Genomic DNA, 25,643 nt, shown 5'->3' with positions numbered 1-25,643 from the left:
CAGCTTTCTGTTTTCCTCCCTCCTCTGCCATGTCTGGAGCACTGACAGTAATTCCCATTTATGCTTTCCTATGTAACCCCCGCACAAATGTGTTTCTCAGACAGGAGATAAAGTGGGTGCTTAAATTGTCCTGGAAACTGTGGAGAACCTTTTCACTCCTTTCAGGAGTCCTAAAAATGCTGCTAAAAAATGATCGTTTCTTTGCACAGGGTGAATAATGTCCTAAAACAACTGATTTCAGGTGCTCTCCTTGGTAGCACAGAGAGGTATTTTCTCCTGTAAGAATGGGAAAGTGTGGCTATATTTACCCTCAGGGACCCTTGCTCTCTCTCCCAGGATCTCTCTGAAGTCAATACTTAATTTAACTTTCACAATTCGTATTTCCCCTGCTCTGTTTTTGTTGTGCTTCTGGCTAATGGGATTCTGTAAGAGAATTCTTGTCATCGTTACACTTTTAATAGCATAAATAGTATGTCACCTTTTTAATTTACAGCAGCACTCACCAACAATTCTGATTGCATCGTTGTTTTAAATGCCAACACCTAGAGGCAGGAGTGAAAAAGCATGGAAGTTCATGAGTTGTGAAACTCACAGAAACTCTCAAAGAATCAAAATTAAATACCCTTTTTAAGCATTGATTCCTTCAGTTGCAGGGATCAGGCAAAAAAACTGTGGTTTGATACCTTCCTGCTTCTCCCCATTCTAGGACACTCCATGGAAATGATATTTCCAGTGTTCCTGAGGGTTCTTTCAATGACCTGGTGTCCCTGTCCCATCTGTAAGTACTTCTGCCTGGCTTCAATTCTTTGATTGATGGTTTCAGATTTGTAAAACAGCACATATTGGTAGGATTGTATAGCCTTTTTGTTTTTCCTGCTCACTTTTCATAATGTGCTCTGGATAGTCATAGTGCATTTGTTCAAAGGAAATTTTAAAAGTGCTGGAACCTGTTGTTATTAGTTATAAAAATATTTTTGTAAGGAAAACCAAATGAGCAAGTGTGACAGTTTTCTCTGCTGTGGACTTCATGTTTAAGATTTTCTTTCAGCATTGTCAATGTGAAATGCAGAGTATATTATGGTTTGAGAGTGGGACAGGAAACCTCCCACAAAGAGCAAATATTAAGCAAATGTGAATTCTTTGCTTAATAAGTGTCATATGTTTTGCATACTGGAATGTTGTCAGTATATGGACTTGTTGATGAATCATTGCTACAAACATATATATTTAATCACATGGAAATTGGTCATTTCACAGAATTAATACTTCATTCCACAGTTTGCAAAAATTATTAGGCATTTCAGCTTTTTGAGGAAATTACTATTATATTGGTAGAGGCCCAAGAGACTTTCAAATGCAGTTTAGTTGATAAAAGAACAGACAAAGAGCTGCAATGGCTCCAAACTAAACTTGAGTGACCAGAAAATGCTTTTTCACTGAGATAGTGTGTGATACTTCACATTATTAGATAATTGGTGCAGGAAAAGCAATTTTGTGCATTGCTTTCTTGATTACTGCCCTCAGTTAATCAGAGGGCTGGGCATGTGTTGTTCTCTTTGTGAAGTGAGTGGTTTCACAGGCTGATACAGATGTTTTCTGCCCTGATGCTGATGTACACACAAGCAGATATGTGTGCATTTAACATAGGTTTATATATACTTTTTGTCTCTTTTTAGCCTTTAACTTGCCCTCCAGAACACTTCTCTGAACACCAGATTCTGATTGTACTTTCTGGATAGCAGATACATGCCTGACAGCTTTGTGTCTCTGTTCCTCTGTGTACAGCAAAAAATACAAACATCTCAGATTGGTAGGGACAGAAATCATGAGAGCAACTTGGACAACTTGAGCAAAGAAAAAATCTTCTATGTTCCCAGCTTACACCTTGGTATCATTGGTTTTGCACATTTCTTTTTCCTGTTCCCAGTTTAGTAAAGTCATTTTATGTGTTTGGGATTTAAAGTCTGACTGAGCTGAAGCCCTGTTCCTGCTTTTGGAAATGCAGTAACACCTTCCATACTGGGAATCTGACTGCTGGGGGTATTTTCAGAACTCAAGGAATAAACATAGCATGTCCCATTTGTTTGGATTTCCCTCAGGGTTTACATTAAATGAAGTGGAGATCCAATTTTCCTGGGTAAACCATTCACCTTAGGGAGTGATAAAACCCCTTTGGCCCAATACAATCTCTGCAGTCTTTCTGTTTAGATATATGTGCTGCCAGAAATGTAAAATACACAAAGCCGAAATGAACAGTAATAAATAGGATCCATAAAATAAATAAGACCTGTCTGGGGTATAATTTGCACAGTTGAGCAGTTGAATTTTACAGTGCAATTGTGCTCTCCAGTTTTTTAAAGAGGATCCTGAAAATTTTAGCAACCACAAAGAATTTTTTTCTTCACATGCCTCAAAAAGCTGTGCTTACTCAAAACTGAGTCATATATAATTGAAAATAAATGCATTTTGAGTCCCTCCTGATATATAGATCTTCAAGGACAAAACCTGCACTTGTAGTCAGTTTGAAAATCATACAAAGATTTGCTGCCCATCAAACTCTTAAGGCATGGGAGAACAGAAATTTGTCTTAACTGTGCAAAGTGGTGGCCGAGGGTGGGATTGGTGTTTTGGCAGGGGAGAGCTGAGTACCAGGGTGTGGGGAGGATGGTCAGCCCAAGCCTCCTGTTGCAGGACAAGGGGGACATCAAACTGGCTTTTAGAATTGCAGAGAGATACTTGTGTAGCAAATTTGTGTAGACAAAACTATTGATTTTAGTCAAAGTCTTTTGCAATAGCTTTGAGTTGATCTGTAATTGGAAGAACAGAAGTGAAATCTGGATGGTCCAATCACTTTCTCCATAGCTATTTAAAGCCTACAGGAACATTTTCATCAAATTTCCTTTATGTCTTGAACATCAGCTCACTGTAATGGAAATTACATAATGAACTATGTAGCTTTAGCTCACTGAATTTGGAGGTAGGTTTGTATGTGCTGTACTCTGCTTTTGTTTGCTATCTATTACTTTTTTTAGTTGAGTCACATAATTGTCTTTTTAAGCCATGACTCTACTGATGGTTTTAGTCCAGGGCAATGATAAGAATGCTATAGGACTACTGCAAGTTCGTGTATAATATTACTTAAAAAGAGCCCAAAATCTGCTGGGATGGAGCTGGGACCTTCTCAGTTAAGTCAGTTCCTGCAGTTCTGTCCTTCCCTTTCACTGGTTCAGTGTCCCAAGCACTGCCCACACACAGACCCTGTGGCACTCCAGGGATTTCACAAACCCTCAGCAACAGATGATATTGAGTACAGCAGGTATTTCCATCTTATTTCCCATAAACAGCTCAGATTTCTAATCCTGCTGAATTATCTTCTCTTTACTCAAATTTTTATTAACTGCCTATAAAGCTAAGTTGTCGTCTCCTCTTTTTTTCAACATTGTCACGGATAGAGTTATTTTAATTGATTTTATTCAGAGTTACCCCTGAACAAAATAAGTGTCTGAACAGAAATATCTGCCCAATATTTTGAAAATGCTGCTGGTGGTATTTCCTTACATCAGAAGATATTTTTACCTTCTGGAAATATTTTGCTATAATAGGCAAAGAAATCGAGAAAGTATGTTAAAAGTCATGAATGAAAATACGAGAATTATCTCTAGTTCCTATAAATAAATTTTTAAAAATCAAAAAAATACCGCAAACTAAACCAAACCAAACCAAAAAATGAAAGGCAAAAACCCCCAAACAAAGCACAAACCACAAACAGAAGTGTGGAAGGATACATTTCTGAAATTGTCAACAATATAATTTCTAGTGACTATAGAGTAGCTTTATTCTAATGTAGTTTATAAATATTAATTAACTTGGTAACAAGCTTTCCGTTGTCCTCCCACTCACATTTTATATATGGCAGTTTCTCAACACTAAAAATTTCTCAGCTTTCACTGCTGCATTTTGTTTGACCTTGGACAAGTGAGCCAGTTGATCACAGTTCCAGGGTCAAAAAGTCAACCCAGTAGTTTTTTTCCATTGTAAGCAATAGATTTACAGGAGGAGTGGATGGATATTTTTTAATGCTGAGCTGCAGTACACATTTAATTTTGATGAATGAGCCCCAGACAGGGTTTGAACCCATGAACTCTCATTATGAATCTGTCTAGGGCACAGTGGGTTCATTAGTCACTCCAATAGAAATGTATCAACAAATTTACTGAGGTTTCTATCTTAATATCCTGCCTGATATGTTTTTATTTGAAAGAAGCTTGAGTTTACAGTACCATCTTAAAAATAGTTTATAGCATATGGAGAAATTCTAAAGTCTAAAAAACAATTTGAGTCATTGTTTTCTTTAGTGTCTCTTCCTTGTGCTGTTCTTTATTTAGTTTATTTTCTCTTCATGTCAGTTCAGGTGTTGTACAGCTGAAGTCTTACACTGACTTTGAGTAAAATAAATACAGACTTTCAACATGCATTTCTTCACATTTTTAACAATTAGTTGGCTTCAAACTGAGTTTTCTGAAGTGTGAACTCTGTAATTGACTGATTGCCTGAAAAGAAACTTTCTTTAAGAGAAAGAGAAGTGCAGATTAGTCAAGGTAGAACCTAAATTTAAGGTAAAAAGGTTAGTTTTCTTTTGGATAGCTGTCCATGAATAAAGGAAAAATTCTGAGAATTATAATTTTATTATATAAATGCATCATCTTCAACTATTTGACCTAACTCAAATGATGGGTCAAGCAGCAAATGTGCTTTCAAAATCGTAAATAAACTTAGCAGACACTGGGTTGCAGTAGGGAAACTGGAGGTATCTTCTGCATATGTGTTTCATCTGGTGAGGAGTCATTAATGTGAGATCCAAACTAAATTACATAATTCAGTGTTAGAGTACACTCAGGAATGACAGAGAATTAAAGGGAATGAATGTGATAAATGTGATGAAAGCATTATGTCTAGTGACATTGCTGAAGCACAATTGTTTGAAGAAGGGGTATCTTCTTAGGTATGTATACATCTTCCCTAAAAAATGATGGGAAGAAAAGAGAAGAGCAGGAGATAAATGAAAAATCCTTCCTGAATACTCATCAGATCTTTGCCACGTTGGGAAACAAAGCATCCCTGTAGAAATGCAGAATGAGCTGTGCCTCGGTGAGATCAGAGCTGTTTGTTATCTTCTCCAAATAACCTGTGCTCATTGTTTTGCACCTCGAGGGCCCTGGGCACCAACCCCCTGCACTGTGACTGCCACCTGCGCTGGCTCTCCGAGTGGGTCAAGGCGGGCTACAAGGAGCCCGGGATCGCCCGCTGCCGTGGCCCCGAAGCCATGGTGGACAGGCTGCTGCTCACCACGCCCACCCACCACTTCCAGTGCAAAGGTAGGAGCCAGCTGGCACCCTCTGCCCTCTCCTGCCCACAGGCCTTCACTTCTATACCCTTGGTTTTGCACCAAGTGGGGAAATTTGGGTTGGGTTTTGTTTTCCAAAATGTCACGTTCCTTCCAAGTTGTGTTTTCTTGTGTTCTTCCCCAAAGGGCAGTGAACTGCTCCACTGGCAGGAAAAGCAGGGAGCCTCAGAGCAGAGTGTTCCTGATACTCACACCAGGTTCTGTAATGGCACGTTAGCATATAGGGTGTTGTTAGAACTTATTGGAACAAATAATTAGTTTTGGCCTGTGACTTACCCCCAAAAAACTGGGAAAATAAGAGGTATCATAAAAACATAGAGCACTGTAGTTACTATGTACATTTCCTTGAAAACTAAGAAACTGAGAATTCTTCTAGAAAGCAAATATTTACCAAAAGTGCATTTTCATCTGCAAACTGTTGCCATCAGTGGTGATTCAGAAACTGCAGATTATGGCAAACATACTATGTCTGAATTCAGTGTGCATTCATTCAGGAGAGGGTTGAGGTCCAGCTCTGAACAATTTGGGGTGCTGCTTTAAAGAGCACTCAGACAGATGATCCATTTTTGTGGATTAAGTAAGTAGCTCATTAGTGAGTGGTGGAGATGAAGACATATCTGTATGTTCTTGTAAGAAAAGATTTTCAGAGGTTTGTTTAGCTTACCAGCAAGTACTTGAAGATGGAACTGTATTTATAGTGGAAAAGATGGATCAGTAGCCTCTCTTAGAAATGGAAATGAGGGCATAAAGCCTGTTTTTATGTCTCTCAGAGTGCCATGCCCATTTACAGCACTGCCTGGCAGAGTGATTTTATAGGTGCTGGAATTAAACTGCTGAACAAACAAATGATGGTGTTGGGGTGAGTTTAAAACACAGGTTCCCAAAGCTGAGCTGAATTTTATGTCCTTTCAAATATATCTTTAATAAGTGTAACCTTATAATTTAATTACTTTGAAATGTCAGTCTCAAAACTATCAGAACTCTGACCATAATTATCAAACCACAGACTTTGCAATAGTCTCTCAAATGTGAAGTACAAATATAAGAAGTACTAAAAATACCAAATAATGCACTTGTCACCATGAACTGAAGCAAAGAAAAGAATTGATTTGGTATATTAAACCAGATCTGAATATTGAACCAGAAGGAGAAGCTGGATGTCTTCTTCATTCTGAACCTGTGATACACCAAGAGTTACGCTCATTTTCTCTATAAACTGAACAAGCAGCTCTTAGGCAAGAGATCAGTAAATCTGTGATCCAGGATATTAGATGTAGTTGTATGCTTCTATGTAAATATTAGATTGGTCCACTAGAAAGCTCATGTTCTTTCTAATATCCAAAAAGTCTCCATAGTTTGATTTATCTGAAAAGAAAATGAGAAAAAACGTGTTGACCTGGAGCTGATCTTCACACAAGCAGAAATAGTTGATGGTCTGGACAAGTAGCAGTAAAGTTCAACAAGCTCCAGGCCCTAGAAAAAGTCACCTTTGCTCATGAAAATACAAATATTTTGAAAACCAGTGCATGACTTGGCAGTCTCAGTGCACCCCATTCCCATTTCAGGGAGCGCTGAGCCCCCAGAACCCTGGGTCCCAGCACCAGGAGTTGACCTGTGCTGGGCTGGGTACCTTGAGCTGCTGTGTGAAGGTCATGCTCAGATGTCCTCTGTGACCTCCAGGAACTTCTACAGTAGAAAAAAAAAATTAAAATAAGTTTAACTTATTTTTGTTCAAAATATGTTTTTAGCCTGTGCCTGAGCAGGAGGTTATGTCTCAGCAGAGCCAAGGAAATAAAAGTGTGTTATGTGCAAGTCATGCAAACTCAGCTCTGCTTTTTATTAACTTGCCCTCCCAGCTATGCAGTAGAGGAAAGGAATGTGCTGGGCTGAGGGCATTTTGCTATATGGATTTATAAATCAAATCCACAAGGGCAAAGTAATGAACTACTTAACTGCTAGGAACTAACACTGTTCTTATTAGCTCCTACATTGATTAGCTTTGATCTATGCCGTAGAAATAAATGGAAAATGTGCACGTATTATGAAATAAATAGTAGAACAAATTCTGGCTTACTAGCCTCTAAATCTAAAAGAGCAACACTGCTGCCTGTCTCATGAGCTCTCAGAGGAGCCACCCTTGTTTATTCTTTGTCTATTTTACAATGAAGACAAATGTAACTCAGATATGTCACATTCCAGCCCCTGTCAGTGCCAGGAATTCAGGTGTGATTTCCTCTTGCTGTTCTAACTCCAAGGTAAAAACATTATGGCATGTAGTTAGATCTAAACATGAAGATAGAATAAGATGATAGCAGTTATTTATTTAATTTCTGGCATTTTTTTTTCCTGTGTATTTTTCCCTCATTACTGCTTGTGCACTCCCAGTCAGTCCCTGATGGCATCACCATCACTACAGGACCAGGGCACAGCCCAGGTGCTGTCACCTGAGACCCTTCAGTCCCCATTTCTGCCATGTTCTTACCCCTCTTGGTGCTCTGCAATCATTCACAGTAAACAGTGAAGGTTTGTAACTCATGCAGGACAATTCAAAGCAAATCCCTGTCTGGAAGGGATTTTTCCATCCCTAGTTCTGGTAACTCTGAAGCTCTACATTCTCTTGAACATCAAATTTAAGCTTCTTTTCTTCACTTTCAAGATGTTTCACAATTTGCTCCTTCTTACCATATATCATGCAGTAACAGTCTGTGCCCACTTTTGATTACTACAGGACCGATTTTAAATTATTTTAATATGTATTTCGTTGAAAATGAAATAAAATAATTTTAAGGTCCTTACTGCCTGATATAATTTAAGCCACTTTAAAGTGCTAGGTTTCATTTTTACATATAAAAGCCAATGAGTTAATACTTCTTAATATTTGAAATGTAGCCATTTAAAAAATCGCCATGTTTTAACTGTGAATATAACTGCCTAAAAAAGCTTTCTGAAAAATCTCAACCATAAAATATTGATTGACTTGGGACCCCAAATGTAATTAGTGTTGTTTTAGTCTGTGTTTGTTTTCCTGCTCAGCTACAAACTTCACTGCTTCTCTGGAAGATTTCTGCTACAAATATGAGGTTTATTAGATTATTTAAATATGGCCATGTGTATTTACCTGCTTACAGTTACATCTTTGCATATTTGGCTTTACTACACTTTGCTGAGATAGCTCAGTGTTGATCATTCTTCTGGGCAGAAAGAGAAAAAAATAAGTTTCAAACTCTGTTAAAATTAAGGACGGTAGAGCACTTTGCACCTAAATATTCCTGTAAGCCTCTAACTAAATCTGTCTTGCGTGTGTTTTTTATTTATGTTGTTGCATCTGCACTTTCATTCTTGTTATCAGCCATAGAAATGTCAGGTTACAGTTCCCTGGGGTTGCTGTTGCAGGATTTCCAGAACTGAGAAAAGGAAAAATTGCTGAAAGCTATATGTATATATATAACCCACTCCCTGGAGGTTCCCAACATGCTTTTTTCAGAGCATATGTTTGCATCTTCAGGAGAATATAAGCATCATTGAGACTTGCCTAGCACTTGATTTAAGTACTTAAAGCCTCTCTGATCCCTGGGAATCCCATGGTGTTGTGCAGTGCACCTGCAGCATGTGCATTTGTGCCAGTGCTTGGGGGAAGAGGCTTGTGTGTGCATGGGAGGCGTTGATTTTGCAATCCAGTTCTCTGTGTTTGCCTCTCCAGAGCCAGTGGATCTCAGTGTTGTGTCCAAGTGTAACCCCTGCCTCTCCAGCCCCTGCAAGAACAATGGGACGTGCAGCAGTGACCCCGTGGAGCTTTACCAGTGCACCTGCCCTTTTGGTTTCAAGGTATGACTCCAAATGAGCTTCATGAGGAGCAAGAAACTGTTCCCCATCACTTGTGGTTCTTTAATTGTTGTGCTGTGAGAAGTTAATTTTACAGGCACTGGGCTCCCAAATTTCCCTTGCTCAAGCAGGCTGTGTGTGCCTTCAGCTGTGCCCTGCCACAAATATCATCCTGTGCAGTTAGAATGCCTTTGCTTTGTGCTGTGACTACCCAGATTGTCCTGAGAAACTTGCTCTGGTTCCCCTGTTGTGAGCAGGGTGGTTGGGCTATTCAATCTCCTGAGGTTACTTCCAGCCATGGGCATTCTCTGTTTCTGTGATGTAGATATCCATGTAAAATGGCAAGTTGGTTTTATCATCCTTTTAGTCTCTTGTTTTCTGCCAGCAGCAAGATCACAATTTCATAGGCTTCCAGCCAAAGGGAAGGCAGTTCAGATGAGAATTAAGGGCCAGTTTGGTCCATGGTGACAGAATGTTGATACCTGGTAGTTTACATCCACCTTCCACAGACTGATGAGCAGAAGAATGATCCCTGATCAGACACACAACCCTAAATCAGCTGTCTCTGATTTCAGAGCACCAATGTCCACAGAGGAATCCTGTGGATTCCAGTCATTGTGAGCAGTGCCACCTTCCTGATAACACATTGGGAAAAGGTGTCATTGAGTAAAGCAGTTTCTTCAGCAGTGATGGATAACTCCCCTAGTTCACACTGCACTGTGAGAGCTTGAGGACAGCAGGGCACTGTTTCAGAGCTGATGTAGCTGGAAATCTAGCTCAGGAGTCAGTAGCTGAAGGATTAAGTGTAAGTAATAAATGAGGCATATGATCTGCTCACAGCCTGGGGGGTTTCAGGTGCTATGGCCAAAGCAGGCTGCATCCTCCAGGTTGGGATTTTATTCACCTCTTTGGATATTTCTTACAGTCTTGGTCAGTTGAAACAGATGCTCATAAAACACAAAGTAATAAGAATTATAGGGGGAAAAAGGAGGGCAAAACCAGACATGTGGGAAGCAAGCACAAGTATCTGTGTGTTACATTTCAGGTAGGATTTAGAAATTTATTGGTTCTGATGATATCACCATTTCCCTTCTCTGTTTTCCTGGGATGCATCCCAGAGTAATTGATAGATCGTGAAACATTGGGAAAGGGAAAATATAAAACTTCTTTCTTCTATTTCACCCCAATGCCCCTACACTTAGTACTCAAGTATAATAACAGTCCTAAATAATTGAAAAAGGCATTGGAAATTTCCTGTCATCCGAAATCTTTCTACCCATTGGCATATCAACCACAAACTTTCCTACAGTTTAAAAGACCATATTTTCAAAAATCTGTTTGCCTGAAACTACTTGATAAAAATCTGTTTATCTCCTCAAGTTAATAAGAAAATGGTCATTTAAATTTGATTTGTAACATAAATTATGTTGAATTCTTCAGGTGGGAACTTGAAAAGTAAATAATTTCAGAACTAGCAAGAGAACACATAAGTCCTTGCATATACCTTACAATCTGTAAGATATGTATCATGGAGCAGGTATCCAGTTTGCTGGTTGTTCTTTTGGTTTTTCACAGTATCCCTTATTCACAAAGCCACATAGATGCATTTATACTGTTAGAAGACATGTTTATGAAGGGAAGACTTATTAAAAAGAAATATCAAGAATAATCCTGTAGTTTATCAGCATGTTGTAGTGTGCATTAAATCTCAGGATGCATCGTTTTCTTTGGAAGGGTTTTGGTAAATGCTTGATGTGGCTCAGTTTAAACAACTTAAGGAGCATCCAGCTTTTCTCCTCTCTGACACAGTTTCTCAGGTGACATCTGTGTGAATGCAAAACCCAAAACCACTGTGAGCTTGTAAGCACCAAGCTGCCAGCCAAGCGTGGCAAAGAGCAAACAGACCAGGCATGGCACTTGCAGCAGGGTTTAAAAATACTGGGTAACAGTTCAGGGAGAATTGGTGGAAATTTAATAAGCAAAAAAAGAACTGTGAGTCTTTACCACAGGTTTTTGAATAAAAATGAAATATGACAGGTCCAAATGCAAACCATATGAAAGGAGCACTCTATCTACCACGCAGTTCTCCACCAGAGATTCATGTTAATTCAATAACAATACCTTGCTTCCTTCTCACCAGCCAGCACCAAACAGCTCCATCCATCTGGAAGCTATTTCCCAGACCTTGATAAATTGCCCTAAATCTGCCCTCTCAGCATTTGTTTTTCCTTGTTTGATGTAGATTTTCAAAAAATCCTATGTTAGAAGAGTGCATCAATAAAGTGAAAAACCCACCCTTTTTCCAAATTTAAACTGACGGCTTCATAATGTTCCCTGCGAAGGGACAGGCATTACAAGCAGCTTTCTGGGGTTCCTGTGCTCATGCCAGCCTTCAGAAAAAAACAGGGCAGCTACAGAAAGTCACCTAAGTTACCACTTGCCAGAGTGGTTCCTGATGGATCAGGATATTCTTCCAGCTAATTGCATTCTCAAAACCTTGTGGTCTGGTTTTTGCTGTCACACTGATGACTGTTCCATCTCCTACTTTTCATGCTCACAGAGATGTTTTTGCTATTGAATGTAAACTTTGTGGGGCTTTTAGCAATTTTAGTGCTGCTCTTGATGGTTTGGGTAAATCGAAAGTGAGATAAGTCAGGGACCACCTGAGCTTTGAGGCTGGAGAGCCCCAGGGGTGTTTGATGAGGACAGAAACAGAGATTGCTCACTCAGGAATGGGCAGGCCTGAGCTGATAATGATCTTTGCTGCTGCTCTTTGCTTAAAATGGGTGATGAATGTGCTTGTTGATGATAAGCCATGGTCGAAACGGTGCTTTTGTGGCTGTGCTTCAGGGAGAAAGCCCCAAGGAGTGAGATATGGCACCTCCAACATCTGGCAGGCTCATGAACAGGAGCTCCAGGGTGCCACCAGTGCTGGCAGGAGCTGGCTCTCCATGTTATAAAACTCGTGTTTTCATATTAAACACAAGCATAGGTGTCATTCTCCAGTGGTTTGGAGTTTGTTTTTTTTCTCTTCTCCATGGCATTCTTTGAATGGTTATTTAAATAATATGTGTGGTTTCGATTGTGAAGTCTGATTGTAAGTAGAGAGATGGAGCTTTCTCCTGCTGGAAATGCTGCTGGCCACCTGCAGGAGCCAGTGTGTGTGAGTGCAGCTGGGGCTGGGAAATAGATAACGGGAACCTACCGGTTCATTGATTCTGTAGAGTGTGTAGTTTGTAAGTATTCCCATTGACATTGCAAAATTGAGTCCATGGGTGTTGGAATTCAAGAGATTAATCAAACTTGCAGTCAATAAGCCATTGGGAAAAAATTCACTTTAATAACTGTAGCAAAAACTAAGGTGAGTGAAACCAACATGCTGTGTATTTTGTCATTGCTTTATTCTGAAAATGCCTTTTGGGGTTTTTTGGCTGATTTTTGTCTTTTATACTTTCTTTTTCTTAAAATTGAAGTAGCGATAAATAAAGAACAATTTGCTTTCTTTCAAATAAAATTATTTGTGGAACTGGGGAAAGAGTTTAAAATACATTTTTGTTTTGCCTGAAACGAAAGAACATTGCCAACCCAGAATAGGAAGCAGAGTGCCTGCCTAGGAATCTCCACAGCCTCTCTGATTGCTCAGGTAAAGGAGCCAGAGCTGCTGGGATGCAGATGTTTGTCACCTCTGGGTTCTGCTGTCACTGAAAGCTGTCTGAAATGGAAAGTGAAGATAGGTAAAATTGGCACAGCTCATATCCCACACTCCAGGCACCAGATGCTGATGCATGTCTGTGGTAGAGTTGCTCTAAATCTGTTCACCTCCCTGCCGAGTTCAGCCAGTGTCCTGACTTTTCTTGCAGCCCTGCGGTGTCTTGAGGGCTCAAGCAATTTCACCAATCATCCAGGATGACAGATACAATTGGAAAAATCCTGGGCAAAGCTCTTGGGCTTTGGAGAGACAGCATTCTTTGCAGCCAGACTCTTGTGGTGGGAGGCGTTATAGTGAAGCCAGAATGATATTTAGGGAGGAAGCTCGCTCCAGAGCTCAGCTAGGAATTTGGCTCTTCCCCCCTCCAAAACCCCCATGCCTGGTTTTTGTCCCTGGAAACAAGTTAGAAGTGGAGGGTCTCAGAGCAGGATGTCTCTGGGAAATGGGGGATTCACACATATCCCATATTGTGCACTGATATAAATTTGTGCCAGCACTTGAGGGGGTCAGTGCAGCTGGGCAGGAGCTGTAGCTGCTGAGCACAAGGCTGACATGAAGAAGGTTTTTTCAGCACTGCCCCTGTGCCACAGGTGCTGTCCTGGCTGTACCCCTGGCCCTGGGAGGGGTTCAGTGGATGTAACCCAGTGGAGAGTTTGGCAGCTGCTGTGTGAGAGTCTGTGCCTGCTTTGTCAGGCTGATCCTGTGTGCAGATGTAGCTCTGTGCTTTTGTTTCTTTGGCTCTGTTAACACACACATGTGGGTCCCCACGTGCATCCTTCAGCACAAATAAATCCCCAAGCTGGAATTGCAAAGGGAGAAGAAGCTGGGAGGACTCTAAGCAGCCTGTCCTCATCCACACCAGCCAGGAGAGCAAACCCCTCTCTCTGCCTCCACGTGTTGCTCTGCCCTGGCCTCTCTCCTCTCCCGGTGTCAGGGTCGGGGGACAGGCACTGGAATGTCAGCTCAATGCCAAGATTTCGTGTAGGAGAAATAAGTGCAGCGAAATGCTGTTTGTGTGAGGTGGTTCTGCCTTGAACTTTCATTCTAATAAATTCTCCTGGAGTGTGTGTTTATGTGATCTGGGGTGTTTTATTTTTGTTTGATCATTTTAACCATACTGAAAATGCTTATTAATGAATGTCAAAGAAGCATTTTCCCCTCATAGTAAAATAAAAGAGAAAGCCTTTAGGGATGAGAGGTAATGGGTGGCCACATAAAATGAGTAGATCTGCATTTATGTGTGGATTTTTAGGGCAAACACCAGTGTAAGCAGTAGGTGGTTATAATTTATTTCATATAAAGCTCCTAGGGCAAAAAAAAAAAAGCAGAAATCACAATATTTTCTTCTACATGCTTATTCTGTAAAATTTACCATGCAGCAGTCAGACTTCTGTTACTTGCTTTTTTCCCTTTCTGTTGTAGTAGGTCTAACGAAAATGGAGATTTACATGTAGAAGAGCATAAAATGAATGGTTTAGGGAGGGATTACCACCCCAGTTGCTGGCTGAAGGCGTCGAGGCAGGAACACACCCACCACAGGCCCTGTAAAAACCCACTCATGTAGTGTGGCAGGCCCTAATGAGGGCTCTTAACAATAAAGCAGCTCTGAAGAAGTATTTTGATTTTTGTTAGGCCAACAAGAAAGCAGATGTTGAGCAGCTTCAGGCATTCACTGTGTTAGTGCAGTGCTGCTTCACAAGGAGCTGAGCAGTTCAGGGGATGGGGAGCTGTGCCCACAGGTGGGAACTGTCACATTCATTCTGTTGTCAGCGTGGATTATTCCCCCTCACTTTGATTTTCCTGGTCTAGTTCTAAATGAGTGAGCAGGATTCCAATCTTTCTTTTCCCAGGGTAAAGGAGAAGTTTTTATTGGCATTTAGTCTGAATTTCAGGATCTTGTTCTTATGTTTGCCTGGTCCTATTACACTAAATAAAAATTTTTCTTTCTCCGTGGTTTTTCTGCCTTTCAGGTGATTGCTGGTCCCTATAATTCTGCTTAATCAAGTTCTGTTTAACCAGGTCTTAATTTTCTGCATCCCACCATTTCTGCATGATTGAACCAGTTGACGTAGTTGGCCACAGCTGAAAATCCTTATTGTAAATTTCCTTGTGATTTTCTGTCATCTGTTATCCTTGAGGCTTTCTTGGCACTGAGTGTACTCTACGAAATGGCTTTTGGATTTCTTTTGTTGTCCAAGAACATGAACAGAGATTGTCCTGGGAGGTTGATTGCCTTATTTTCTCCTTTCCTTTGGAGATGATGAAATTGATGAAGTTGCTACAAGCAGGCTAAGATGAAAAGAAAAGCCACTCCTGTTAATAGAAATTATCTAATGCCAAACTCATTTGGGAATTAGATTGGGATTAGATTAATGTGTAGGGATAAGTGCACAAACACTGCAGGTAAGGTTGTCCCAAAGCTCTCTGACCCCCATGGTCCCTGGGGTCCCCTCCAATATTATGCTCTTGCCTCACATAGTGAACATGTTTCACTTGTTTAGTAGTCTGAAAAATTCATGTGCACATTTGATTCTGAAATCACTGCTGCCTGCTCTTGTTACCTGCCAGTTCAGGTTACTATCACATTGACTTCAAAAAGGATTGCTGGTGTCTCTGAGCTGGGAAACCTTGCAGGGGAAGCTTTGCAGATCTTCCACAAGCAAAACTGATTACAGTGACATTTCTGCTGAAATAATATGTATTTCAGTGTGAGACCTTTTATCAGCAGAGAGCTGTTGCAAACCAAATGCCTGCATCCTTTACAAACAGGGATGTGCCAGCAAAAGGTTCTTCCAAGGGACTGGGACTCTTCCAACATCTTTAGCTCTATTTCAGAAACCCAGTGAGCTTTTTGGAGAGACTTTTTAATCACATAATCTTTGCCTCATGTTAGGCTTCATTGGGTTTCTGTTTGTAATGTGTGCTTCCTCTTCAGACAGGCTGTTCAGTAGCTTAAGTATTAGGCATAGTTAATTTAAAATACAACAATTATATTTTATTTTTATTTCTTAAATCATATTGACAGTATTTTTGTTATCTATACAAATGTGCAGTCTTTATAACTTTCTCTACAGAGTTCACATTGAAAAAGAGGAACTGACTTTGGATAGCCTGAAAGGGAAAGTTCTATTGTCACTGCAAAATGTACTTTAAAATAAATAGGCAGTTAAGTATTTTGAAGGTATTAAAAACACTGTTCTCATTCATGAATACTGGTTGAATTAGAAACTACGTAGGAAATATTCAGTGTTGGATTTACATCAAATATATCAGGTTGTATTTTATGTATAGAGTCAACCCTCGGAAAGATTAACTATTTTCAGTGTTCCTAATTTTCTTCTGCATCTCCCAAAATGTTCACACAATGGTCTGGATCAGTCAGTTGTAACCTTGGAAGCTCCAGAGAACCTGTCCCATCCAGTTTGGCACCTCTGGACTAATTTCAGACATGTGCTGTGTGGATTGACTCGTGATGGATTAATGACATATCTCCTGTCATTGATTAAAAGCCCAAAAGACCATTGAAACCCAAAGTGCTTATGTAAGGAGAGGTTTAGAAGGGCAATCAGGATTTGCATGGTAATTAATATAATTGCAAAATAAACCTGAAATGTCCACAGAGAATTAAATTCCATACTCATAGGAGAAGAACCAGGGTTTTTAAAAAATAATATGATGAATCCTTGCACTTTGACTTTGACAGGCATATTCTTGATTACTAGCTGGAGAGGTAATGGAAGGTGTATTATACCCTGGAGGGTCATAAATCTTTCTGATTGAAATAAAATGAGGCTTAAGAGAGCAGAGTTTGCCTAATTTGCTATAAATTGACAATTGTGATTTATTAACAAGGACAAGGAAGTCACTAAGAAGTGCTGCTGCCATGCCCAGTTATTGTTTAATCAGATACCAGATGAAGCTAGACTGGCATAAGAGATAACTCTGAAGATGAAGATGGTGGATTTTAAATTTTGACTGTGGTTTTGCTTCTGATAAAACACTGAAAAAGTTTGCAGAGAGCTAAATCAGATGAGTGGTGGGAGGGGCAGCACAAGAACAATATCAGGGTCTCTTCTATTCATAACCTGCCTTCTGTGCCACTTAGCAAATAGTATTTCTCATGTTTATGAGCAGCAGGCAACTCTGTTGTAGTATGGATGTGTCAGTGTAAGTACAGCTGTATAAACAGAGATGCTGAACTGAAAAGGTAATTCAGATTGTGCTAGGTAAATTCGGATTTATATTAAAAAACTTCTATTCCAAACAAGAGGTGGATGAACTAAATTGATTTTTCATGAAAGTAATTGCTTCTAAACAGCAGTTTTCAGAAGGCACATTTTTATTACCCCATTGGGATGGGTGACTGAAATAAAAGAATTAATTCATCCCCAGTGTGAGTGGGGATTTGTCCCTGAGGTGTGGGTGTCTGTAGCAAGGTCTGTGTTCAGAAGGAGGAGTCACAAGATTTTTGTGAACAACAGATGATCAAAATCTCTCAACTTCCACCTGGCAATCTGAAAGCAGTCTGATCCAAAATTGCTGTGATATTATCTGTGCCTTGCCAAATAATTTGTATATATGCCTGAGCAGATGGATCTAACGTATGCCCTGCCAGCTCTTCTAGTTGTTTGACCTTGCCAATGAGCATCAGATACATCTTTTCCAGATTGAGGCTTAGCCATTATGTCCATGGCCAGAAAGAGCATAAACAAGGAACACAGTATCACATGGATCTGCTGAAGAGCTTCACGCTACTGTGTGTGGATAGCAGTGTCAGCAGTCTGCATGTATCTGAATATCTGTGCAGTCAGGAAATCGGCTTCAAATGGCCTCACTGGTAAAAGAACACTCCTTCCCAATGCTGCATTGTTTAGCCCTTCCTTTAAAAGCATTTAAGTTTATTTTGTATTATGAAGTTACTTCCATTCTTCACACAGTTTTCCACATCTCTAATTCTTTGATAGCATTCCCTTCCCAAAGCTGTGTTTGCAGGGATCCATCAAGTCCCTCGTGCTGCAGTTAGCACCAGATGCCCTTATAGCTTCCATAACTGCTGTAAGACTTGCAGTACTTGTAAAACTTCATTTTATTATCCCATTATAGCAAATACTGGGTATCCCTGCCTTGAAAGGCTCTGAAATACACAACCGTGAATAGAACTTGAGAGAATTTTTCCTACCAAACTTGTAACTTAGCTGTTGGCTGGGAGGTTGAATTTCAGGTATCGTGTTTCCTTGGTCAATTACACAAAATTGTTCTTGTTTCTTCTTTGTATTTATGGCTGCTAAATGTGTTTATTACAGGGAAAACTGCTGAATGCCTCATTCTTTTTTCCCAGCTTAATTTTCTAGTGGAGTTGAAGTTTGTGTGATAAAACTTTGTTCATGAAACATCTCATTCCCTTCCTGCCACGGAAAATTTCAATTTACCCTCCAATTTTGACTATTTCTGGCAGAGGGATAAAGGTTTCAAGTAGTGAAAGAAGTCACTGGTAAAAAATGCTATTAGGTAAGAATTAGCATCAGTTTATACCTTATTGGATAGCTGCATGGCACAGCTTCAGGAAAACCTTTGATCAAAGTTCTCACTTTACTAAGCATGAAAGAAGTAAAACTCCAAGGAAAAAGCTGCATTCAAAAGTTCAGACAGAATTCTCTTTCTGTGCTGAGTGTCTGTGTCTTCTGTTGCTTCTGGATTTTTTCCCCTCTTCTTTCCTCTTGTCCCATCCCATCTCATTTTTTTTATACGAAGCATCAGGAAATTATTGCCACACACCACATTTAGCCCTTCTCTCTGCTGGTAGACCTTGCAGGTCTGAATTTAAGGGCAGGTCCCACTGGCACATCCAGGTGTAGCAACACTCAAGTGTGTGTATCCTAGATCAGAATAATTCAGAAAACTGGTAAAATCCTTGCCATGCTCTGTGGGAGCAAAGCACAGCTCAACAAAGTGGCTGCACGTGTCCATTTATTCTTCATTTCCTAGGATTAGGAGGTTGAAATGTTAAAGCTGGGAGATACTTGTAGGTTGGAATAACATTCCTGGATATGCTCATGGAACACAGTGTTCTTCTCAGTTATCTTTCTGTGAATTTTCCTTCCAGCTTATCATGAAGTGCAAGATTTACTAAGCCTTTTCACTTAATGTAATGGTTTCTTATTAACTTCTGACCAGGAAACCCATAAGACAAGTGTTTTAATGTTTGTGAGACTGAGACTTGGATGTGGATGCATAACTCCCACAATTAGGAATGTAAAGGACAGAGTGTGCAATACAGTGTCTTTGTAGATGTAATTTTGTCTGTTTTCCCTAAAAGCTTTAGCTGTATTTAGACCTTGATAATTAAGTTGTTTATGAAAATTTCCTGGTTCTTAATTTAAAGTCTCTATTAACTATATTTGTCTTCATTTAGTATTTTTACTAAACACATGAATGCCACCATCTGTTCTCCACATATACCATCTAACTAAAATTTATTATGAACACATTGTATGTTGTTAACAAGTCGAATAAACTTTGGTATTTCTGTTGTAGAGCTCATTTTTCCAGCATGCTGTGAAACACTGTAGTCATTGAACAGGGCTGTAATTAGCTGGAAAGAGGTCTCCCTGTTCACAAAGCAGTGAGGTTGGATGGATTCCTGCCTGTCTGCAGGTGTCTCCCTCGCTGCCTGGGTCGTGTTTCTCCTGCAGTCAGCAGTGATGGTTTTATACACCAGGGGCTTCCACCTTCTGCCTGTGCTGAGCTCTGTGCTGCCACCCCTTTTGTGTGCCCACTGCTGGAAGCAGGAGAAGGATCATGTTGGAATGGACAGGCTTCAAACCTCTACCACGTGAGTGTGAATGAAACTCACAGTCTATACAGACAGTACTGATTCTTGAAAATTAATTGAAAAAATTATTGCAGTGGTTGAAACAGTGTCAAGGCAAATGAGTGCTTTTTTACTGTATTATCCCTTGTTCTTCCTGCTGAGGGTTCTTACTAGTTTTTGCTACTTGTTATTGGGTGTTTTATTGATCATGATATAATGTTCCCAGTATTGGATCCTTGTAAAAGCTGGAATTTGGCACAGCAGTGCTGAGGAACAGCTTGTAGATACAGTAATGCCCAGTACGGGTAATTTCAAACAAAAAACTGACTCTTTCTGTGTATGTGAATAGTTCTGTTCTCATTGACTGAAACGTGGAGCTGGAGCAGCCCAGATAAAGTCTGGACCAGCTGAGGTACTTCAGCTTTAAAAGGACAGCTGGACTCTGAACATATACATCTTCTAATAAGTTGCAGAAATTTCCTGTTTCAATGCCTAAACCTTTCCACTCCTACAGAAAATGAGAGAAAATATATTAAAGTGTTTTGGATCTGATGCCTTCCTATCAGACTAGACAAAAATTTATTGTATCCTAAAAGAGCTCTAGAAGTAAAATATTGCACACAGAGGGGCCTTCATCCTCTTTCTGTGAATTGCTGAGACAGTCCTATCTTCTTTCCTGTCCTTGAAACAAGTCTGCACCTCTTTTTCTGCTTCAGACCTCATTAAAAGGCTCTTTAGTCTTGAAGCAAATAGACAGTATTCTCCTTTGTAACAATAGTTATTTCCAGGCAATGTAACTCAAGGAGTATTTCCCAAGTCACAGATAAATTAATTTTAGTGATTCTTGACAGCAATTCCATTTTTCCAGTAAGAAGTCTTACTGTAAATTGAGACTGGAGAATTGCATTATTCGTTTGAAAGATGTTTCTAGAATGTCTTTAGGCTCTTCTGGGTAGTGACAGTCTCATACAGAAATAAAATGGCCTTGCTTTGCTGTAGATTTATTAGTACCACTATTTTCTGCAGCTTCTCTCCTCTCAGAGTTCTTTGTTTTTCAGAATCTTCCTTGTTAGAGAAGTTGTACTTGCTTTGTGGGCTCGTAGTGTGCTACTGATAAAGTCAGCTCTGAGAAGATAATCCTCAGAGAAGGATTAAGTGTTGTTTGTCCATTTATTACAATGAGTAAACTGAGTCAGGGAGACTCTGATTTTCTTAAAGCCACATAGAAACTTCGTGTTACAATTGTCTGGTTCAGCAGCGCATTCTAATGGGTTTCCATGTTGCCTGAGGCCCAAGAAACCAATAATTCAGCCATGTTCAGTATACGGAAATGAGAGCAGAATTTGTCATGCAAAACTTCACGTGCTATTGAAGAGACTGAAAGGGCCTTGCTCTCATTTTAACATTTATCTTCATTAAATTTTTACAAGAACATTCAAATTAATCCGAGTAATTAGAGTGGAAGGGATAGGACTGTTTTACACAGTGTTCAACTGTGACAAAAACCTTCAGAAAAACAGATGCCTTGCTGCTTGCTCTGCTTGACTGCCAAGGGTTTAGTATTTTAGTGATACGGGGTAAAAGGTTTGTATGAAATAGAAGTAACTGATGTTAGTGAAGTATCTATATTAAAATCAATTCTTCAGGAGCACAGGAAAAGTATAAAAACCAACCCCTTCCAGGTTGCTGTGGTGAACACCCAGGGTTCAGGGCACAGATGGGCAGTGTTGGAGCTGGGTGGGAGCAGATCAGTGTCACTGCTTCACGGTTCTCATCCACAGAGTGCTGGGGGCCACACGGTGCCAAAATAAAACCTGCGTGAGCTTCCCTCGGCGCCGGCCCAATTCTTGCCTGAGACATTTGGGGACTCGGGGTTTCAAGTGGAGAGGGACAGGCTGCTTGGCACACGGACACGGATGGACAGAAATCCTCTGTGCCAGGCCTTGGGTGAGGGCCGTGTGTGCTGCCGGCACTGCTGCGCCGGGGGATGAGCTCACAGCAAGGCCCGGGGTGCCCAGGCCTCTCTGTTCTCCTTGGGGAGTCTTTCTCTTCTGATGAACCGTGGAGAAGCCTGTCCCTCTCTCCCTGTATTTGCAGAAATTTTAAAATGCAAAGCTGCATCTCCTCACTCTGGGGAATGCTGGAGACAGAGCCTCAAGAAATGCAGCTTTGTGAACAAAGCTCCTCTGTGGCGTTGGATGATTATAATATAAAAAGTATAATACAAAATACATATTGCTGGAGGCCAATAGTATGAGGCTCAATAAGGTCAGGTGCTGGGAGCTGCTCTTGGGCCACATCAATTCCCTGCAGCTGCAGGCTGAGGGCACAGGGCAGGAGGGGACCAGGACGTGCTGGTGTCCAGAGGCTGAACAGGACCCCATGTGCCCAGGTGGGAAGGAAGGCCATGGCACGTGGCTTGTACCAGAAATAGGGTGGCCAGCAGGACCAGGGCAGTGATTGTTCCCCTGTACTCAGCACTGGTGAGGCCACACCTCGAGTGCTGGGTCCAGTCCTGGCCACCATCACTGCAGGACACTGAGGGGCTGGAGCATGTCCAGAGAAGGGAATGGAGCTGGGGAAGGGTCTGGACAGTCACAAGGAGTGGCTGAGGGAGCTGGGGGGCCCAGCCTGGAGTAAAGGAGGCTCAGGGGAGACCTTCTCATTTTCTCCAACTCCCTGACAAGGAGGGTGCAGCCAGGGAGGGTCAGGCTCTACTCCCAGGCAGCTGGCAATAGGACAAGAGGAAATGGCCTCAAGCTGTGCCAGGGAAGGTTCAGGTTGGATTATCAGGAAAAACTTCTTCACTGAAATGGTTGTTGGCATTGGAATGAGCTGCCTAGGAAGGTGATAGAGTGATGATCTCTGGAGGTGCTCAAGAAACAACTGGGTGTGGCCCTCAGTGCTCTGGTCTGGTTGTCAGGGTGGTGGTCGGTCAAAGGTTGGGCTCCATCCTGTAGGTCTTTTCCAGCCTAGTGATTCTGTGATAATCAGTGTGCCTCACTTCTTTCCTCTCTTCTTCACGTGATGGCTGCATGTCCTGCCTGCTGCAAAGTATTGAAGATTTCAGAGGTATTTGGAGGACTGAACTGTATGACATGAGAGGAAGAGCCAAGCACCAGGAGTGGACAGACCAGATGAAATGAACCCTGTACTAGAGTTCACACTCATAAGCTGATTTGGGTTGGGCTTGGTTAGGCTTACTTGACACTGCACCAATTTCAACATAAGTATTGCACAGACAAGTTAAGACTAAAAAAAGCTACCTAGAGTGAATTATTGTATTTCCCAAGATATTTTTCTCCTCTTGACTGCAGTAATCTACCAGTTTTCCAGTAGATGAGCTGGCAGAGGTCGACTGCTAGCATGATCTTCAACAGGAAGAACAGAGTTATCTCTTGAACTCCTTGTGATTGCTCAGATCTTTGAGTATTAAGGCTTTTGGGTGGCTTCACTCCACCCTACTGTGTCAGTAACTGAAAACCAAAACTAAACTCTTCAATGTATTTGCCAGTTTTACAAATAGCTTGTTCTAATCAGCAGAATATAAAGAGCAGAGAAATATGTTTATACATTGAAGGGTCAGTAAAAAGTCAGTAGCAGTGGAGGTTGCTCTAGCTGGTGAGGTTCAGTGAGAACTGAGGTATGTTCTAGGGCAATCTTAAAGAATGGAACTGAGTCAATGATGAAATCTTGGTGTGTTCTGTGCAGAAATTCAAACTCAGCTCCCACCACACAAAGGGCCTCTCCCCTGTGGGTTCTGATTCTGGTGACAAGCAGCATGTGCTGTTTGCAGGGTTTAACTGAGTGCCTGGTAAATGCACTTGGTGCTGACTCCACGTGGGTTTGTGCTCACTGTGTGGCCTCCTGCTTACCTTTGGTCTTGAGTCGTTCTTTTCATTGTAACTAACATTAAAGTATGTTAGAGTGCTGGTGAAACCAGCTGTTTCCTTAAAACACTCCAGTGAAAGAGTTCATTAGTCTTGAACCTGAAGTGATACTGAGATACCCACCAGTCCCATTGGATAAAGCAGTTGCCCTGCCAAATTCTCACTGAAGTCATGAATAAATCTGATCATCAATAAAGAACACTAGGTGACGTCATGGGTCTGAAGACCAGAGACCTCTTGTAAGTGGTGCCACAAATAGAGTGAAGGAACAAGAGACACTGATTCAGATTACATGAGTCTTACTAACATTGTTTCTTTTGAATTTTCCCAAATAGGGTCGAGACTGCAGTGTGCCCATTAATTCCTGCATTCAAAACCCATGTGAGAATGGAGGGACCTGCCACCTCACGGAGGCAAATAAAGACGGATTCAGGTAGTAGCACAAAGTTCATTTAAGATGAGATGATAAAATATAATGTGTTTCTGCTTTGCATTAATGAACTGTAACGGCTGCTTTATAGAAACTGCTGTATGTGGCATTTCTATTTGCCATACGAAACTATTGCTTTGGTTTCAGTGGTATGACATTGTTTCCTGTGAAACGGGCCTCCTTATTTCCTCATAATGGAATATACATTTAAGAGCTTTTGAGTGGTCTCTATGATCTACATTGTGTTATCTGCATCCTGATTTTCCTTGGGGCATTTCAGTCTCACATCTAAGCTGTTTTTGTATTTGTAAAGTGAGCATCTGTTTCTTGACAGCCAGATCCAAAATGTTTTCATGCTGAAGAATCTTGCAGACAAACAGGCTTTAAAGAAACAATTAAAAAGCACGGGGAGATTGCCACATCTTAAGCATTGCGCCTGCAAGAGAATAACCTCTGCAGCTGGGTATTGTGGATTTCAGTTTGCCCATATTACAAAGATGTAGCATAGGGGGGATACTCCGAGAGAAGTCTAGAAATTTTAATGGGATAGCTGGGAGATCTGCACTGCTGCAGACACTACTTCACAGCTAAGAAAATACAAGTTTGAGGCTTTGATCACTCGTTGTCATTCAAGTTGAAAGAAAGTTTCTTTTTTAAAAAGAACTCCTAGAATTTTCATAGATTTCCTTCTCCATGTTTATGCTGTTTCTTGCAAAAGGAGAAGCAATAAACAGAAGAAATACCCCAACGCTTCCCTCTGTGCCTGCATACCCTCAAGAATTCCCTGCTTCCAGAAGCAGATGCATCACATCACAGGACACAGGTGTATTACAGTGGAAAAGCACAGGTTGACGGGGATCAAGACACACTGTCAGGTTCCGTAGTGAACAGCAGCTGGAGGTTTTCCAGTGTGGAAAACAGGAGCAGACATTGCCACATCTCCACGAGCTCAGGGCTCAGCTGGAGCACCTGTGACAGCCCCTGAGCACAGCAGAGGAGTCTCCTGAGTCAAGATGTGTCTGCAGGGTCATGGTGGTGGGAGAGGACGGGGAGGCTTAGCAGGTCACAGCACATCCAAGTGATCATGCTGCTTGACAGACTGTGTAGATTCTGGTGAAAGCACTTCTCTGATCTGATCTACCTCCTCTTGATTCAGATTTTAGCAGGCCCAGCAATTTTTGGAGTAAAAGTTCAGGTTCAGTTTCTACTTGAGAGAATTAATGATCTGGTGGTGTTCAGTTCACTTTCCTTTCTGGTCATTTGTGTATGTAGGTTTTTCCAGCTTGTGCCAATGTAAAACCACACCATATTAGAGTATCTGCAGTTTGTCACTCAGTACCCCTTTTTCAAAAATATAGCTGATACTATAAATGCAGTAGTAAAACATTTTATAATATCCATAATACTAGAATGAGAGCCTTCAACATACATTTTGGATTGGGTTTTTCCTTTAGCATTTTTGTTTTGTTCTGTGGTAGTAGATAAAGAATTTTGAATGACCCAAATTGAGACTTACTTATGAATTTCTCTCATGAACTGAATGAATTTTACAATTTCAGAGGCTTTGCTTCAGTTCC

General features: G+C 40.9%; 1 protein-coding gene across 3 annotated transcripts in view; it reads left to right on the top strand.

Annotated features, from left to right (window-relative positions):
- SLIT3 (slit guidance ligand 3) overlaps positions 1–25,643 on the top strand; it is a 465,006-nt gene that overhangs the window by 388,955 nt on the left and 50,408 nt on the right. For all 3 annotated transcript variants that reach the window (XM_088173839.1, XM_088173838.1, XM_088173840.1), the window contains 4 exons: positions 707–778; positions 5,212–5,375; positions 9,105–9,229; positions 23,972–24,069. In XM_088173839.1, the coding sequence (XP_088029965.1) occupies positions 707–778; positions 5,212–5,375; positions 9,105–9,229; positions 23,972–24,069 (459 nt within the window). The remainder of the gene's footprint in view (positions 1–706; positions 779–5,211; positions 5,376–9,104; positions 9,230–23,971; positions 24,070–25,643) is intronic.

This window comes from Sturnus vulgaris, chromosome 15 (assembly GCF_052056855.1).
Source record: "Sturnus vulgaris isolate bStuVul1 chromosome 15, bStuVul1.hap1, whole genome shotgun sequence".
NCBI lineage: Eukaryota > Metazoa > Chordata > Aves > Passeriformes > Sturnidae > Sturnus > Sturnus vulgaris.
Note: the sequence above shows the minus strand (reverse complement) of the source record. Positions and strands in the feature narration are given on the sequence as shown.